Source organism: Bombyx mandarina, chromosome 18 (genome assembly GCF_030267445.1).
Source record: "Bombyx mandarina strain Sakado chromosome 18, ASM3026744v2".
Classification (NCBI taxonomy): domain Eukaryota; kingdom Metazoa; phylum Arthropoda; class Insecta; order Lepidoptera; family Bombycidae; genus Bombyx; species Bombyx mandarina.
Window position 1 is genome coordinate 1,667,373 of NC_143224.1, and position 20,542 is coordinate 1,687,914.

At 38.2% G+C, this 20,542-nt stretch overlaps 1 protein-coding gene across 2 annotated transcripts in view; it reads left to right on the plus strand.

Moving 5' to 3' along the window:
- norpA (no receptor potential A) overlaps window positions 1-20,542 on the plus strand; it is a 105,995-nt gene that overhangs the window by 67,639 nt on the left and 17,814 nt on the right. For both annotated transcript variants that reach the window (XM_089734543.1, XM_089734542.1), the window contains exons 7-9: window positions 15,671-15,907; window positions 17,138-17,304; window positions 17,870-18,080. In XM_089734543.1, coding sequence (XP_089590669.1) covers window positions 15,671-15,907; window positions 17,138-17,304; window positions 17,870-18,080 — 615 coding nt within the window. The remainder of the gene's footprint in view (window positions 1-15,670; window positions 15,908-17,137; window positions 17,305-17,869; window positions 18,081-20,542) is intronic.

The following is a 20,542-nucleotide window of genomic DNA, read 5'->3' on the forward strand; positions in this document are numbered from 1 at the left end:
AAAATTAGCCAAATCGGTTCAGCCGTTCTCGAGTTTTAGCGAGACTAACGAACAGCAATTCATTTTTTAGGTATAATTAAATTATATGATAATATTTGTATCTAGCTACCTCGATAGACGTATTTTAATAAATTTATTAGCGATCTCGTTCATTCATTAAAATCAAAACAATAGCTGTTATTTTGTAAAACAAAAATCTGATCTTGTATCTTCTTATGATAATAGAATCAACCCGGCAAAACACCGAAACATAAAGGTATAATAATTAAATATTAATGCAATGTGAATCATTGTAATTACCTTTAGAATAGGTAATTTACGTAACAAAACATATTAAATAACAAATTGTGTTGTAACCGTTCAGGGAATTCGCGCAACCTATTTGCGTCCTTCTTGTTGGTATTATTACGGCTTCACATTATTTGAGCACAAACTTAGTACAATGGTAAACAGTTTACTTTAAGTAGTAGCCGCTTTTCGCAATCCACGCACCTTGAATGGGAAAACTACACAGCGACATGTTTTCCGATTTATTCTTTTTTTATTTATTGCCTTTGTAGGCAGACGAGCATACGGCCCACCCGATGGTAAGTGGTCACTCATGGACGTCGGTAATACCAGGGGCAGAGCTAAGCCGCTGCCTACCATTAAGTACTCTCCGCAAGCCTCGTTTGAAGAAGGATATGTCATAGCGCTCGGAAAACACCGTGGAGGGGAGTTCATTCGAAAGCCGGACGGTACGTGGCAAAAAAGATCTCTGGAAACGCACTGTTGATGAACGCAGCGATTTCAGATAATATGGATGAACTCTGCTCCGATGGCGGGAGGTGCGATGATAAAAAGGAGATGAGGGGATCATCTCGAATAATTCCTCAGAGACTTGCAGGGGTCGAACCAGGGATTCCCAAACTATTTTGGGCAAGAGACCCCTTCTCCAAAATACAAAATAAGCTAATAAGGTCAGGGTTCGACCCCAAAGGCATTGAAAAATAAAACCAGTAGCAGTAGGCCGCGTTGGTATCTTCTAATTTTAGTTTAATGTTATTACTCGAAATCCTGGATCCATTCATGATTTGATTTACTTACTCTAGCCGTGAGATATGCGTTCTATTTGAAGTCTAGAATATTGAGTTAACCGCTCCAAGGCGTTCGATATTTATCCTAAAATATTTAACAGAAGTCGAACTTTCCGTGAGAAGATCGCTCAAAAAGCAAAAAAAAACAATTCTTTTTACTTTATACTACTTTGTTTGTTATTGCGTCTCAAACGTTTTTGTTTTGTTTTAAACAACTTCTAAGAAACTTTAACTTAGAAAATCTAGTAACTGTTATTCTTGAGAAAAGATGTAAATCATTTAGTTATTGTTTCAGACTACGAATTTTTCTTTAAGATCGGTTTTCGCGTCGAAGCCGCGTCTTAGACATAATTGTCATGACTTTTACTTTTACTGATCAATCTCGCGTTTTCAATTGTCATTTTATGATTTCCGACGCTTATATTATTTTAAACTATTCTTTGCCACGAACAAAATATAAAAATAAAGTATATAATAAAGTAGTTTTAACTGAACTGACTCGGTGGTGCAGCAGTTAGCGTTTCCGACTATTACACCGAGAGTCGTGGGTTCGATTCCCACGTCAAGCAATCATTGTCTGGATGTTTATTATGTTTATATGTATTTATTTAAAAACGTATATAAGTATCTATGTCAGACTCTGCCGGATAACCGTCCGTGATTTGTTCCCACTTATTTAACCGTAGTTTGAACCATAAAAATAATTTCAACTATACGAGTGATTTTGTTAACTTCATGTCTAAAGGCGACGGGAGAACGGGTCCGTTGCGCCTTCTATATCATGGGACGTTTACGTCACTGGATTTTTGAGTGTTTTCCATTATTGGCAAGGTAAAATAAAATGACAAAGCTTCACTTAAAAATGTAAACAATATATTAATACATTTTTTTGTGGGTACAGATCAAATAGTCTTAGAAATGGTTCTTGTCCTTTAAGCCTTGTTCGCACTAAGCGAGTATTTTAGTCGGGTACCGAGTAATTTAGTGGCTAAACTACTCGCTACTCGCCCGAAAAAATAGAACAAAATGGATTGACTTTACTAAATTATTTACTAACCTATTCGACTAAATTTTTGGTGTTCAGACACATTTAGCTACTAAATTACTCGGTACTCGACTAAAATACTCGCCTAGTCCGAACAAGGCTTTAGTGCAAGTGAAGATCTACTACAGAGCGCATGTTTTTACTCACAGCCGACGGCGACGGTCCGTAATCACTTGTAGAGATATTATAGAGCAGAACACCTGAAGAGTTTTTTTATTTTTATTAAATGGACAATTATTGGAAAACAACATACATTAGATTACATAATTAAACTGTATACATATACATGCTTAGATTTTTACTCATAACTAATAAAAAATTATTATAAAAAAAAAGAACACAATTCCTAACCTAAAAGTACATGTTATTATCCGCAACATGCTTCATGCTTTTTATTGATTGGAAGCGCAAAATAGATTTCTGGATGTCTTTCTTCGATACGCCCACTTCCAGACATGAAATCGGAGTCTCTCATATGTGTTAGATAACAACTGTCGACAAGCAGGAGAGCGTGTGTGAATCTCTGTTGAAATATATAGAATGGTGGTTCCTGTACCATGCTTGAAGTACGCCCTACCACCAAGAAATAGCCGTGCGGACTCACAAGAGGTCCTACCACCAGTAATTACGCAAATTATAATTTTTGCGGGTTTGATTTTTATTACACCGACAGACTTCGTAATGCCCCAATCGATTAATAAAAGATCTAAACTTTTGTATAAAATAAACTGAAAACAAACAAAAGGAATCCGTCCAACGGGGGACACACCAAAGGGAAAACAAAATTGTTATTTTTATTTAATTCCGATCATTTTTATATTTATCTACCTTTTAAACCTTCTCTATACTTCCACAAATAATTTAAGACCAAAATTAGCCAAATCGGTCCAGGCGGTCTCGAGTTTCAGCGAGACTAACGAACAGCAATTCATTTTTATAAGTATTATATTACAAGATGTTCTTCGTTCACCGTGGAAGTCAATCGAGAACATTTGTTAAGTACGTATTTCATTAGAAAAATTGGTACTTGCCTGCGGGATTCGAACACCGGTGCATCGCTAGATACGAACGCACCGGACGTCTTATCCTTTAGGCCGCGACGACTTAAATCACACTATTTATAAAATGTATGTCCATACAGTGTAAATACTAGAAAACAATGTAATTACGTAACATCTATTTTATTAGTTTGAAAGTTCCGAAAGTGTACCAGCCGCTCTTGTGGCCATCGTCGAAACTTATTCAATAAGAACTTTCCCAGCAACATGCTACTGAGCTATTCAGACTCGAACTGTCCACAGTTTCCCAGCTCTTATTTCAATTATACAGCTCTCTTACACAGCGACCAAGTATTTGTAGTTACAATGAGAAACAAAAAAACGACACATGAAGAGATGTGATATAGAGCCCTCTCAATGGGAGCGCTTGGCAGCACAGCGGCCAGAATGCCGCAGGATGCTGAACAGCAAAGTACGCGAGCTCGAGGGTCAGCGTAAAGCTGACCTTGATTACAAGCACGACCAGTTGAAGGCCCGCCCTCCTGCTGCCATAGCCTATAATTATAAGAACGGCGTGCTTACGTGCCCTCAATGCCCAAGGAATTTTGCCGCGAAGATAGGCTATATAAGCCATCTTCGAGCGCACGAGCGCCAAATCGACGGATAGGAGTGAAAGTGGTCGCCACGGCCGAAAACGGTCGGACGAATCATCATCATCATCATCAGTTACTGTGGACGGCTTTACTGGGGGTTAGGACCTTTTGTGAGTCCGCACGGGTAGGTGCCACCACCCTGCCTATTTCTGCCGTGAAGCAGTAATGCGTTTCGGTTTGAAGGGTGGGGCAGCCGTTGTAACTGTAACTATACTTGAGACCTTAGAACTTATATCTCAAGGTGGGTGGCGCATTTACGAAAGCTTATCTTGTTGTTAAAATGTCGTCAGCGAGATTCAGACATCTGTCAATATCTTGTGTTGTATGATGGCTACCCGCCACACTTCCGGCACAATGCGTTCTGGTCGCTACGAAATGTCCTATAAAATTGTTTTACAGGTTCGTCAGCAGTAACCAGCAGCTTTATGTGTTCTTTTTATCATCTTAAAGCCCCTCAAGGGATAAGCGGTACTAGTCACTAGAGAATACCAGTAAATTTACGCTAAATTCATTTTAGATCGCATTCTATGAATATTAAAGTACGCGAAGTTCAGCAAACCGCTCCAGTAAATCAGGTCATGTTTCCTCTCCCGTGCGGATTAAAGCAATTTAAATTGGCTGACATTAGCACGGACAGGGGCGTTCGCAGTGTCCTAGTTTGCACAGGCACGCCCCTAGCTCACAGTACCGACAAACTCGGACGGTTATTGCTCTTTTGCAAAACACACATGTATAATATTACAGTTTTTAGGGCTTCGTTAGTCAAAATGGAAAGTAACTATATCTCATAATGTAATTAAAAAATCCACTACTCTTTTCATTACATTTTTAGTAACTTTTTTATAAAGATCTTAGGCCTCATTTGACAGATCGTCATCCAGGCTCTGCATCTCGGCTTTGAACTCAGGAATAATCTGGTTTATTGACGTAATCTCAAGTTTTCGTAAAACTTTTCTCAAGAAATCTTTTTATTTTTTATTGCTTAGGTGAATGGACGATCTCACGGCCCACCTGGTGTTAAGTGGTTACCGGAGCCCATAGACATCTACAACGTAAATGATATGAGTTCTAAGGTCTCAGTATAGTTACAACAGCTGCTCCACCCTTCAAACCGAAATGCATTAGTGCTTCATGGCAGAAATAGGCAGAGCGGTATTACCTACCCGTGCGGACTCACAAGAGGCCCTACCACAAATAATCGCGCTGTTTTTAATACTAGGGTGGGTCGGTGGCCAGATCACAACCAAATTTCGAGAGGTGATGCTTTCTCGTTCATTCATTGATGTAACAAAGTGATTCACGCACGGTTTCGCGCCGTCCTCCTATTGAATCCTTGAATTTTTCAATGAACTTATTTGAACCTTTGAATGAACTTATTATCTAAATCTCTAAAGTAGTGTAGAGAAAACCTTAAAGCATTCGAAAAGTCGGAAATAAGGAACGTGAAATTCGTAATCGTCATAGTAGTTTGAATTACGCTTATGATCCGCGAAAATCGAAAAAAATAACGTACCTAAGTGTTACTCTAATTTCATCGTGTGGTCTCGGCCTAGGATATTATCACACCGTCTGTTCTTATGATGTCGTAAACGGCAACTGAGAGATTACTCGGACAATTGGCAGCTGCGTTCTTTAAGAATATTATACCAACATACATACATACAAAGAAATAAGCAGTGCCTTTGTACATAATTTTCCTATTACTCTGTACTGTGTCTTGTTTTCTGTGTGTACATAAATAAATAAATAAATAAATAAAAATACATATATAAACTTATGTATCCTCCTTTTACGGAGCAGTTTTGTTCGGGCTATGTTCCTCCATCATTTCCGTTCTCTGCGTCGTGGATAGCGACATTAGTGCCCGAGTCCAATGTCGTCTTAATTTAATGGGACCAGCGCAATTCGTGCACACATACCCTAACACTTGTTTTTTGTTGTAACTTAAAAATAAACTTGAATAACCACTGTTTCATCCCATAAATATAGATATATCTAGTGATGAAAGGCTCTTTGATTTAAGGGACACTTCGCTTGATACGCGACGTTTATCTTTATAATTAAAGGTCCGTTTTATTTGGTATTCGCATCAACTATTCGATGTTTTTAATCGAACTTCAATTATGTTTGGCGATTGCACTGTCGATTGCATCTATAATTGCGGTGACATCTGCCATGTACTTATTGTCAATTTGCCAAAGTTTTGTATTGATGATCACTTTTATGGTGCAACTAAATGAATAAATGTTGACAACATTTTGAAGAACTGAATAAGATTTATTTTCATGATATTTTTTCCTAAATTTTAAACTTTAAATGTCTCTCTCTCCTTTAGAGTTTCAAAAATGTCGCTTAAACCTAATAGCCTTTCACTTCTAGAGATCATACATAGATAATGACGTACATTACACAAATATCTACGATTTTCGACCAATGCTAGGTAATGTAAACCATTTTTTCTAAGCCCTAACGTTTGCGCCAAGTAATGATAGATATTAAACATATCGACGCTTGAAAGGCAAACGTGACTAAGCGACAATAACTGCTTTGTACATAAATGATAGGCAACAACCATATTCGATGCGCAAAAAGAAAAATATTTCTAGGTCTATTAAAATCATTTTAATCCTACAGTTGCTAGATTCGTTAAAATAGATTTTTTTTCAGGTATTTCAACTTTAAATTAGTCTACTGTAAAGTTCACGCATTGCCGCTTAGTCACGTTTGCCTTTCAAGCGTCGATATGTATTATTAAAACACGTGTTTGGTTTTTTAGTATATTTATTATTAATTGCATTAAGTTAACATTTTTTTAACGACATCCAATCTGCAATTTAGTTCGCCTTATTTGTCTGCTCAAATACAGTTGCCATAGTTAAAAAACGTTCTGTGTAGCAACAGTAACAGTATAACATTTATTTTTATACACTAGTTACAAGAGTACCACTGCCGTATCCAAAACTAGCTATCTGGGAAACGTTAATGGAAAATTCTTTTATTAAGCTAAGCAGAAACATTTTTTCTTTTCAATAGGTTTTTCTACATTTGAGATGAATTCTCAGGAAGCTCGCGACTCTCTTGACCTCGAAGCTCTGAATCAATCGTCCAGCATCACCTTACTGATGTCCTTCTATAAAGAACTAGTGGTCCCGCAGTAGTCGAAATTTGACTACAGTAGAATCCGGATATAACGACTTTCAAGGGACCGGCAAAACTATGTCGTACTAACCGGATGACGTACAAAACGGCAGAATTATTTCTTAAGTACATATATTTATCCAACTCATGGAGCATGTAAAATTTTGCATATCTAACTGTATAGCGAAAAATTGCTTTCTCTTGTAGCAGAGGTACATTCACGGGTATTCCCCAGTCGCGCTGAAGCTTGAACCACTGTAAGAATGCCTTATCCACCGACTCATGAGTAGAAGTCCTTAAACGTTTGTATTTTAAAACATTGGTATTAAACATCGGCTCGATCTTATCTTTATTCTTCTTTATTGTTGATATTGTAGAATGAGATACGCCAAACTCCTTTGCGAGGGTTGCATTTGATTCACCGGCTTCTAATCGGTGTAATATTGCACTTTATTCTTCAATTGTAAAACACTTTCGCTTCATAGAACTCATTTTGTCGAGCTTTAAGAACTTGTCAACAAGTGACAAGCACTAACTGTGATTCGCGCGCCAATAAAGGGGGCAAGGTGAAGTTGGGGCGCCGAGGTATTGGTAGGTTATGTAAATAAAACATTGTGCGTCGTTTTAACCGGACGTATCATCATAATATTCAAAATTAAGGGTAGCTATAAGCAAATTGGTCGCTTAAAACGGAGTCGCACTAAACGGTTATATTTTCAGTACATAACTATGAAACCTAACTTGAGTAATCATTATCGTCGTTAAAAGCGGTTAGTCGTTATAAGCGAAGTCGTTGTATATGAATTCTACTGTATATTTAATTGAAATTAAGTTTGAACATTATTATTGGGGTAGCAAGGGGGCGTGTAAATAGCCCTCCTGCGGCGGGAGCATATAAAGCGGGGTTGTAGAAAGGCGTGTAAATAGCCGTCCTAAGCGGTATGTGACAAATGTTTGTCACTTATATTTAGCGGAGCGGTAAAACTATATAGCGGTAAACAAAAGCTAGTAATCAAACTAAAGATATAAATTAAATACACATAAGCGAGCGGGCGGGCGAATGATTACACGGAAGCAGCAATAAAATGGCAATAAATTAAAAGAACTTGCACTCACCTGTAGACCTTGCCAGTGACTGTCGTGCGGGCGTCGGCGATGGATGCACGCGGGCGGCGGGAGGGGGTGACGAAGCTCACGTAGCTTTTCATAAGCACAAGCACCACACAATATACAAGTGCCGCCATCTAGGCAGCCAGCGGCAAAGCGTGATCGATCGGGTAGAACCACGCTTTGGATAGTCGCGGTAATTAGTAACTAACAAACTCCAAAGGTGGCGCCATCCCAATAATTCATTAGCATCCCATTACTAATCCGCGCGTAACCATCCTGCCCGCCTTGAAAGTTCGCAGGACTTTCAACAAATATATAAAGATACTAAGATAGGAAGCATAAAGCTTAAATAGCGGGAAGTTATTTGAAAAGAAACAAATTTTAACTAATAATAAGCCATCATGAATGTTTACGAGTAGAGTTGAAGCGGTTGATGACATGCGGTACTCTAATTTATTCTAGCGGTAGCGGATATAATTTTACAACTGGACGTTTAAGAAATCCAGATTTCGTTTTTACCAAAGCAACGCGTATAATGTTATCGGCACCTGGATACACCTCTTGTATAACGCCAAGTGGCCAGCGGAGCGGTGGAATGTCATCTTGATGAATAAGAACTACTGTCCCAACCTTCACGGGGTTATCTGATGTACACCACTTCTGTCTGACTTGCAACGTATGCAGGTACTCTAATCTCCATTTCCTCCAATAGGAATTAACCAAACTATCTAACAACGCTTTGCGATTAGTTAGACTCATCTGATTTGCGGACAATTCAGACGCGGGTAAATACTGCAAAGGAGTGGACATCAAAAAATGTGCGGGTGTGAGAATTTCGGGGTTGGGATCTGCGGATAAAAGACATAAAGGTCTGGAATTCATAAGACATTCTATTTGATTCAACACAGTCAACATCTCTTCGTAAGTGAGAATTTGTGCGCCTATTACTCTATTTAAATGAGTTTTAACGGATTTAATGTTTGATTCCCATAAACCTCCAAAATGTGGAGCCCGAGGCGGGATCATCTTCCAAATGATTCGGTATTTAGTTAATTCATCATTCCATGCGGATATAAAATTATTTGAAACTAGAAGTTTATACATTTCATCTAACTGAGCCTTTGCGCCAACAAAATTAGTGCCATTATCTGAATACATGAAAGAAACTGGACCTCGACGAGATATAAAACGTTTGAAAGCGGCAAGAAATGAGTCCGTTGACAAATCCGAGGCTAACTCAATATGTATAGCCTTTGTCGTTAAGCATACGAACAGGCAAATGTAAGCCTTTTGTGAATGATGACCACGTTTGCGTACAAGCGTTATCTTAAATGGGCCCGCGTAATCTACTCCCGTGTGACAGAAAGCTTTGGCCTCCATTACACGGCTTGACGGAAGGTCAGCCATCATGGGAGTTGGGTGTGAAGGTGATACACGAAAACATGATTTACACATATGCACTCTTTTTCTTATAACGTTTCTAGCGGACAATATCCAAAAGCGTTGACGAATAATGGACATCAAAAGGTCCGGACCGGTGTGCAAGTTTGTATTATGAAAATAATCAACAATAATATTTATTATGTGATCGTGTTTTGGCAATAAAGCGGGGTGTTGCGTTTCAAACGGTAAATCAGAGCTCGAAAGTCTACCCTGAATACGCAAAATTCCATCTTCGTCAATAAATGGACTAAGTTTACGAATATTTTTCGAAGGTAAATCTAATTTTCTAATGCTGGCAATATCATGACCAAAATATTTAGCTTGAAGAGCTCGAATAATAGCTTTCTCAGCAGTATTTAAATCGAATGCGGTTACAAACTTGTTTCGCGGTAATTTTCTTATAAATCGAAGTACATAAACAACACAGCGAAGAAGTTTTGACCATGACGAAATTCTCAACCCAAGTTGATATATTGGGGAATCTTCGACAACAGTTAAAGCGGTAAGTGTTACAGATTTTTTCATTTCAGGTATGTCACTTCCAGATTTACAAGGTACAAAAGGTTCAATAGGCCATTGTGAAATAGGATAGCAGGCCCAAGAAGGACCCTGCCACCAAAGCGAGTTATTAATAATTTGTGACGGTAAAAGACCTCGTGACACACAATCGCTAGGATTTTCCTTACCATTAATATGAAAAAAGCGGTCAGGTGATAAATTCTCCTGAATTTGAGCGATGCGGTTTCCTACAAATATTGACCATCTATGCGGGGAAGATTTAATCCAAGAAAGAGCAATTGTAGAATCTGAGAAAGCGTATATAGCGGTGATAGGATGTAAAGAATTATAAGCGTTATAAATAAGTTTAACTAATTTTGACAAAACAAGAGCGGCACAAAGCTCAAGGCGAGCTAATGTAGTTATCTTAACCGGAGAAACCTTTGATTTTGAGCACAATAATCTTAAAGTAATATTTCCTGTGGGATCTGTAATGTGTAAATAAACAACGCAACCGTAAGCGTTCAAGCTTGCATCACAAAATGCAACAATATTTACTTCACAGTCTTTGGAAACTCCAATATGGCGCGGTATTGCTATAGTTGAAAGCAATGGAAGCTCTTTCACAAGTGAAGAGTAGCGGTAAATAATTGTATCTGGAGGTGTATCATCCCAGTCAATTTTAGAATTCCAGAGTTCCTTAATAAGCAATTTAGCGAACAGTATAACTGGAGCAACTAAACCAAGCACGTCGAACAAGCGTGCGGCTAAAGATAATATTGTTCTTTTAGTGCACTTTTCATTAGTGTTTGAGCTCGTCATAAAAAATGAGTCATTAGCGGGAAGCCACGCAAGGCCTAAAACTTTCATGGTATTATTAGCATCATCAGAGAAGCTTACAGAAGAGCGGTGCGTTTCTGGAAGGCTATTAAGAAAGGCAGTGGAGTTACTTGCCCATTTTGTTAAATTAAAACCTCCTGATTTAAAGAGTGAAATTAGTTGTTTCGATAGTTTGATAGCTGAAATATCTTCGTGTAGGGATGTGACGAGATCATCCATATATAATTGAGACTCAGCTACACTAGCGGCTTCCGGATAACGATAACATTCTTCTGATGCTAATTGACGTATAGTACGCATTGCTAAATAAGGTGATGACTTTAAACCAAAGGGCAGACAGTTAAAAGCGAAAATGCGAAGTTTATCATTTTTAAAGCGGTACAATATTTTTAAATATTTATGGTGGTCTGTGGTCACCCTAATGCGTAAGTACATTTGTTCCACATCAGCGCACAGTGCCACAGGGAACAAACGAAAGCGTAGTAAAAGCAAAAATAAGTCTGCCTGTAAATTTGGACCAGTATGCAAGACGTCATTAAGTGACAGTCCACTAGATGTTTTAGCACTAGCATCAAGAACTACACGTAGTTTAGTGGTAGTCTTGCTTGGGCGGATAACTGCATGGTGCGGTATATAATAACCGTTATCGGTTTCCTTAGCGGTGTCGTTAATTTCAGTTAAATAACCTTTACTAATGTAATCCTGTATAACGATATCGTAATCATCGCGGAGTGAGGGTAATTGAACAAACTTACGTTCGAGCGAAAGAAAACGGCGGTGAGCAACAGTATAAGACTTGCCAAGGTCAGCGGGATTTCTACTAAATGGTAACTCAACCGTATATCGGCCATCATTATCGCGGGTAATTGTAGAAATATATTTGTTTTCACACTCGGCTTCCTCAGGGCTAAGATGACGCTCATGAGGAATCTCCTCTAATTCCCAAAATTTATGTAAAAATGACTCAAGGTCTTTATGCGTTATAGATGAAAAAGTTTTATTTAAAGTGAATGCAGAATGAATTTTAGTATTTTCGAAAGCGGGTGGATTATCAATATAAACTGTACTAGATAGTCACAAAGAGGTATTATTATCATTTATAACAGAAAAATTATCATGTTGCGGTTTCATAATGCCGGTGTAACTCACTTCAGGTACGTCACCCATAAGAACATAACCGAAGGTTGTTTCTACGGCAGGTGGCGCTAGTGAGCCGGTATCTATACGATTACCTAAGTATATATATGGAAATAACTGAGCACCTAACACCATATCAATCACACCTGGAACGTTCCAATTTGAATCGGCAAGCGGTAAATTACGTATATGATTCATATTTGAGGAATTTATAAAATAAGCGGGTAATTTATCTGTAATACAGTCTACTACTAAAGCGTGAATATAATATTTATTAGGAGAAAATCTAGATTCAATATTTAAATAAACATATCCGTGAATCGGGCGAGCGGTTAATCCAATACCTCTAATATAAGAATTATTTAAAGGTATAATCGGTAATTTAAGTAATTTACAACAATTGACAGTTATTAAATTATTTTGGGAACCATTATCTATTAAAGATCTAACTATTTTACGTTCCCCTTTATTCGAGTGAGCGTATATTTGAGCGGTTGATAATAAAATATTACTATTCGATTTTATTTCCGAACTGTGAGTCAACGTGGTAGCGGTCGTATTATTTTGTTGTTGTATCGTTCTGTTAGAGTGTAAACAAGTATTCGAAGCGGCATCATGATGATCGTAACTCTGAACAACAGGTTGAGATTGAACCTGGGACCGACCGTAATCGGGCCGCGCGGCATCACTCGGAATTCCATGTACCTGCGACCGACTGACCTGCCTGTCCATATCAGCGTAGTCATTCGATGGACTGGGTACGCTTTTACTTTTTCGATTCGCCCGTTTATTACCAAAACACAACAAAGTATGATGATATTTCTTACAATTATTGCATGTTAACTTTGATTGACATGCTTTTAATGTATGCGATAAGCTTAAACAATTGATGCAACCCTTGTGCGATTTAATAAAATCATAACGTGCTTGCGGTGAAATCATATTTTTAAATTCATTACAACGATATAACTGCGTGTGGTGCGAGCTCGAGCAAAGATCGCACGTAGATAACGAAACCGGTTTGTTAACCCTTTCAGTGCGGACTGGGTCATTATAACTACTAGAAATAAACGATTTGTGATTTTTAGATTTCTCTATGTTACACTTCGGTGCAGAGCGTTCTAATATTTTTATCTGATCCTGTATGAATTTAATAAACATTTCAGTTGTGGGTATTTCAATACCACGAACCGATGCTTCAAACGAATGTAAAGTTTGAGGATCCAACCTTCTCAGTGAGCATTGTAATAAAATAAAATCAGTCAAATCAAGTAAATTTAATTGTTTTAAAGCGGCAATCGAAGATGAAATTTTTTCAATGAACATATTTAAACTATTTGCGGTAGGTGAACAATTTTTTAAATCTAATATATTATTCAGATAATGACATCCTAAAGCTCGTTTATCCTGATATTTACTAATTAGATTCGACCAAATAATATTATAAGTTTCACCTGTGGGTATTATACCAGCGGTTAACTTTAATGCACTATGTGTTAATTTGCCCATTAAATACTGCACACGTTGCGCATCAGACAGTTGCGGGTTATCGTGAATGTTAGCTTTAAAAGCCTGGTAAAATGTTTCCCATCCTTCAAGAGAGCGTCCGTCAAAGGAAGGAAGTGAAATTGTTGGCAATGTTACATTTATGGCGGCGGTAGTTCTCATTACATTTGACGAATTACCAATTGTAATTTTGTTACGAGCGCGTCTTACGTAATTATATAACGTGTCAAAAGACGATAAAGCTGCGTATTCAGGCTCAACTTCGGGGTTTTGCTTTAAATTTAAATCATTGATATCATCCAAATTGCTTTCAAATCTAACACGCATGTCATCAATCGATTCTGATTCGGCAAGAAAAGTTTCAATTAATTCCGAATCAAACTCCGAAATATTTTTTGATTTATTATATAAATCATTAATTTGTGCAAATACTAAATTATTCTTCGCGATAAGTTTCTTTAGTTGTCTATTTTCCATAATGAAGTTATGAAATAACTGACTAAAAAATAACACTAAATGAACTACGTTAATAAATGTAATTAAATATGCGGTTACGAGTTATTACTAATAGCGATGAATGTAATTAACTTTTACATACAATACAATACTGTAACAAAATGGCGAATGGGGGTAATCATAAATTAATTCTAATTTTAATAAAAATTTAAGCTGGATCTAATCCAGGCTCGCAGGACCAAACTATGGGGTAGCAAGGGGGCGTGTAAATAGCCCTCCTGCGGCGGGAGCATATAAAGCGGGGTTGTAGAAAGGCGTGTAAATAGCCGTCCTAAGCGGTATGTGACAAATGTTTGTCACTTATATTTAGCGGAGCGGTAAAACTATATAGCGGTAAACAAAAGCTAGTAATCAAACTAAAGATATAAATTAAATACACATAAGCGAGCGGGCGGGCGAATGATTACACGGAAGCAGCAATAAAATGGCAATAAATTAAAAGAACTTGCACTCACCTGTAGACCTTGCCAGTGACTGTCGTGCGGGCGTCGGCGATGGATGCACGCGGGCGGCGGGAGGGGGTGACGAAGCTCACGTAGCTTTTCATAAGCACAAGCACCACACAATATACAAGTGCCGCCATCTAGGCAGCCAGCGGCAAAGCGTGATCGATCGGGTAGAACCACGCTTTGGATAGTCGCGGTAATTAGTAACTAACAAACTCCAAAGGTGGCGCCATCCCAATAATTCATTAGCATCCCATTACTAATCCGCGCGTAACCAATTATGGTTTTATTATAAAAGACTATTATACTTCTATAGTCATAGATTAAGCCAAGACTGCACTATAGACAAATAATATTATAGATAAACAGTATTAACCTATTCTCAATTTGACCACAGACTTTAAGCCATAACAAAAGTTTGACAATAAACAAAGAGTATATATGTGTGTATGTGTGTGTGTCAAATACTCGGTAGTGTGTGTAATGTTTTCTTTCTTGATTTAATGTATTGTCAATGCCAATTTTTTTTTTAATTTACCATTCTGCATTGTTTTTCTATATTCTTTATAAGTGTGGAAAATTTCATACCCCTTGGTCCGCGCAATTTTCATAAAAAGGAGTACAAAGTTTTTGCTTCACGTATTAAATATAGATTCTAATGCTAATACCTCAAAATCACTTAAAAAATCTGTTAAAATTTTAGAAAATTCCCCTACCCCTTGTAAAAGCGGAGCGGTTTTGCCAATACGTTACCTTATCGCACTGCTGATAGAGCGGCACTATCAACTGTTAATAAAGCTACCGAATAACTTGCAATCATTCTCAATGATTCACTCTTCAAAAATATCTTCTTGTTCTATCTTTTTCTTCTATATATATAAAAATGAATTGCTGTTCGTTGTCTCGCTAAAACTCGAGGACGGCTCGACCGATTTGGCTAATTTTGGTCTTGAATTATTTGTTGAAGTCCAGAGAAGGTTTAAAAGGTAAAGATAAATATGGAAATGCTCGGAATTAAATAAAAATAACAATTTTGTTTTTCCTTTGATGGGTCCCGATCGGACGGATTATTTTGTTTGTTTAAGTTTATGTTATACAAAAGTTTAGGTATTTTATTTATCGATTGAGGCACTACGAAGTCTGCCGGGTCAGCTAGTCTTCTTATATAACACAGAACACAAGAAACTCAACTAACGAAACAAACTTAACGAATGTAATTTCCTATATAATATATAGGACCACTTTAACCCTGACTTTCTTCCAGCTGGATGCGCCTCTGTTTCCTGACCGACCCTCGGGGCAAAGTTCCCGTCAAGGTGGTGGCCAGGACCTTTGCTTCTGGCAAGACCGAGAAGCTAGTCTACCAGTGCCTGTCCGAACTGGGTCTGCCGTCAGGGAAGAATGACGTCATGGAAAAAGAAGCCTTCACGTTTGACAAGTTTTACGCTCTGTATCATAAGATTTGCCCGAGAAACGATATTGAAGAATTGTTTCGTTCTATGTAAGTATTATTTTAGATTTATTTATTTATTTATTTAGTCTATTTACAAATTAACAGCATAAACCAAAACATTTGTAAGGTATTAATAATTAGCTTAAGTAACTTCTAACAACAACAATAAATCGCTGCAAACCATCATGGAATATATCCATTTCCGGAGCATAGGCTAGCAAGCCATTGAGTAGCGAGACAGCACGATGCGTCGGAGAGTTAGCGGTGTGCTGCGTACTCGCGTGCGTGGTACTAAAAAGCTGCCGCTGGCGACGCACCCCTCCACAATGTAGCATGGAAGTAACTAGCAATGGAACTCATGATTATGTCTTTCCATATATTGTATCAAGTAACCAGGTTTACGTGTGGCAACTATACCGGCGTTTGGTAGCAGTCTAATCACAATATCTATTACATTATATTAATACTGAAAAATAAATAATACATTAATAAATAAAATTGTAATACTAATAAGATACGACCACCAACCCGATTAATTTTTTGAATTGAGAGCTAAACTATATCAGAACTATTTCTCAAAAATCCTTTTTTTTTCGTAGCCGGTTGAACGAGCTCAAGGCCGTATTAAGGCAAGTATTAAGTGACTATCGGAGCCCATAGGCATCAACAACGTACATGCCGCCTCTCGTTTCTATAGTATAACGGCTGCCCCACCCTTGACATTGGAACATTGGCTTGTTTTATAGAACTTAGCTATTTGTAAGCAGTTTTGGCAGTGACTTCAAAACCTCATTACTTACTACATTACATTACTGTTTTGCGGCAGGAAAAAGTAAGATGGTGGTTCCTACCCGAGCGGGCTCATAAGACGCCCTACCACCAGAAAATACGCAAACTATAATTTCTGTGCATTTGAATCTTACTATACAGTGTTATTCCTTCATTGGAGGTATTTGTGAATATGAGTTAAGTACGTATTTCATTAGAAAAAATAGTATTTGCCTGCGAGATTCGAACACCGGTTTAGTCGCATCGCTTGATACTAATGCACGAGTCGTCTTATCCTTTAGGCCACGACGATTTCAAATACTGTCGCTTTGATCACGCAGTACAGTGGGTTCCAATGAACTTGTATAGATTTAACTGCAACTAATGATTCACCTCGAGATAGTTTTTTCTTGTCTAAGTTTTTCGGCTTCATTGAGCACCAGATGAGTCGTCGAGATAAATGGGAAACTATTTACCTGAAGATGAAAGTAATCTTGTTTTTACTTTCAGAACTCAAGGCAAATCCGATCGCATAAATTTGGACCAGTTCGTGAACTTCCTGAATGAGAAGCAACGTGATCCTCGACTCAACGAGATCCTGTACCCGCTGTACGATGAGAAGAGAGCAGCTGAGATCATCACGACTTATGAACAGAATGAGGAAGCCAAAAATGCCAGTAAGTTGTTGTTTAAGTTCGCAGGCCCTACCCTTACCGTATCTATTATTTATTGACAATACGAATTCACATCTTAAGGCGGGAAGTCAATGTCTATGGAAATTGCTGTCTACTCATTTATAGACACTGTCTTACATGAGCAGACTCCACGTCCCGTCTAGCATTACCTATACTAATATATAAATCTACAGTGGTTTTTACGGATGTTCCATTATAATTACTGAACCATGCATCCGATTGACTTGAAACATGGTATCCATGTAGAAAATACATGTACTTAATGGATAGGCTTATATTTATATGAGCGTTGGACTCCCTAATAATAATGACAATCTCAAGTCTCAAGTATAGTTACGACGGCTGCCCCACCCTTCAAACCGAAAGGCATTACAGCTTCACGGTAGAAATAGGCAGGGTGGTGGTACCTACCCGTGCGTACTCACAAGAGGTCCTACCACCAGTAATTACGCAAATTATAATTTTGCGGGTTTGATTTGCTGTGCATTTCACCCATTAAGAGTAACCAGCTATCTACCAAATCATTCACAGTCCCATAACTTCGCAGAATGCTTGACAAAAGACGGTCTGATCCGCTACTTGATGTCGGACGAGAATGCTCCTGTATTCCTCGACCGTCTTGACAACTATATGGACATGGACCAGCCACTCGCTCATTACTACATCAACTCCTCGCACAACACGTACCTAAGCGGACGACAGTTCGGAGGAAAAAGCTCCGTGGAGATGTACCGACAGGTCTTGTTGGCTGGTTGCCGGTAAGCACAAACAATTTTAGAATTAGTTTAATATAATTTAGATCCAAGGCTTGGTAATCGGGCTTGGTAATGTACTGGTGGTAGGACCTCTTGTGAGTCCGCGCGTATGGGTACCACCACTCTGCCTATTTCTGCCGTGAAGCAGTAATGCGTTTCGGTTTGAAGGGTGGGGCAGCCGTTGTAACTATACTTGAGACCTTAGAACTTATATCTCAAGGTGGGTGGCGCATTTACGTTGTGGTTGTCTGTGGGCTCCAATAACCACTTAACATCAGGTGGGCTGTGAGCTCGTCCATACATCTAAGCAATAAAAAAAAATGAATTGTTATTGTTGTGTTTTTCATTTATTTATTATATTTTAAATGTGATCATTTAAGTTAAGTGCTTGATTTCAAAAAAAGACCAAAAGAGTACATTTGCCCTCTTTTGGACTAAAAGAGGCTGTTTAATTCTAAAAAACTCATAGACTACATGTTCATCATAGGCCGTTCGAAGTATAAAACTCATTTCCTTAAAAATTTTAGCTAAAATTGCGGTATGTCAAAATTATATTGAGTCCAAATTACTGTCATTATGATAATATCTACGACACATAAGTTCCGATACACCGATTTCCCATAAATTTTAATAATACGAAATTTTCACAAGTCATTCCAAATATTACCCGTCATCAAATCGTTTCGCAGCTTAGCGTGACGTAACTTGCGTTTCTTGTCAAAGGAATATCTTTCGAGAAAATCAACAGAACAATCTCGAAGGCCACATCGGTTACCTTCAAGAATGTTATTAATTGCCATAAGGTTGCTTAGAATGATCCAAGATTGATAGCTGATTGATAAACAAAGTTATTTGATTGGTTTTGATTAGTTCGTGAAACTCGCCAAAAGTTTGTTATAACTTTATTGGGGTAATCTATGTAATCGATGTGTTGACGCGGTAACATTTGTATGAACATAAATTATCATACATATGTAGAAGGGGTATGATCTTGTGAGATGTTGACTTAGTTTTGACAGATTTGTTTCAATGTCTTAACTTTTTTTCTACTTTTTCTTATATATTTTTTATATCTACAGCCCAGCTGATGTTAAGTGATTAACAGTCCATAGAACATAAAATGAATACTATTTATTGCTCAACTTTCCAAATGAGGTTGAGGTTTAAGTGGTAAAACGGCTTCAAATTGGAATGTCCGATTTCCTCGCCGCAGAGATAGGCAGGTTAATGGTACCACTGTGGTGGGAGGACGAGCTCACAGCCCACCTGGTGTTAAGTGGTTACCAGAGTCTATAAACATGTACGACGTAAATGCCGCCACCCACCTTGAGACAGAAGTTCTAAGGTCTCAGTATAGTTACACAGCTACCCCACCCTTCAAACCGAAACACATTATTGCTTCACGGCAGAAATAGGCGGGGTGGTGGTACCTACCCGTGCGGACTCACAAGAGGTCCTACTACCATTATGTTTTTTTTTATTGCCGTATAGGCAGACGAGTATACGGCCCACCTGATGGTGAGTGGTTACCGTCGCTCATGGACGTCAGCAATGCCAGGGGCAGAGCCAAGCCGCTGCCTACCGTTTACGATTGTGTTAATTCGGAAGTGTCAGACGGGCGATAATGAACCTATGTCGCAAATTTATCTTATCCTCATACTTCTTTAGGTAATACAACCTTAACTTTACATTTTATAACCAAATTTTCTAGTGCGTCATGAATGAGATCACTAAAATAACGAATTTCCTAAACATTCATATAGTTAATTCACGGTCCGTTGCGTTAGATCTATTTTCGTGGAATGATTCGACGTATACGAACTGATCGTCAAAATTAACGCATCAATACTTTCCCACTCGAATCGGACATGCCCTTGACTTGATGTACCAATGATTGTGTCCAATTTATACGACGTAATACCATGAAATCGTACCACAAGAGATTACAACAAAATAAAATTACAATTTGCTAGCAAGATTAATGGAAATTTGCAAATAACGCTCACTAAGTAGCTAGTGACTGACCAGAGATACCGATTTCAATACAGTTAAATTATCTCAATGGTACTGTAGGGACTACATATGTATCCATATTGCCTATTAATGTATATTGTTTTGCCTACCTATGCTGATAGCCTTGAGAGACTATATCAGCTTTACCCTATCGTGTAGCCTAGCTCACGTGGCTCACTGGCCTTAGCTAGAGGCAGTACTTCGCAGAATCTACCACCGGATCGAAAACGCGACCCACTAAGAAGATTCGGCGAGAAACGGTGACCGGTGCTTGTGGTACCTAAAAGCACCGTTAATGGATCAGGAGGATCCGTAATGACGTCTTTAGGGCCCGAATGTTGCTGTTCGGAACTTGTATATATGCAAACTTATCTTGTTGTTAAAAGGTCGTAAGCGAGATTCAGGCATCTGTGTTGTTATTTAATGATTGTTGATTATTAAGCTTTGTTAGT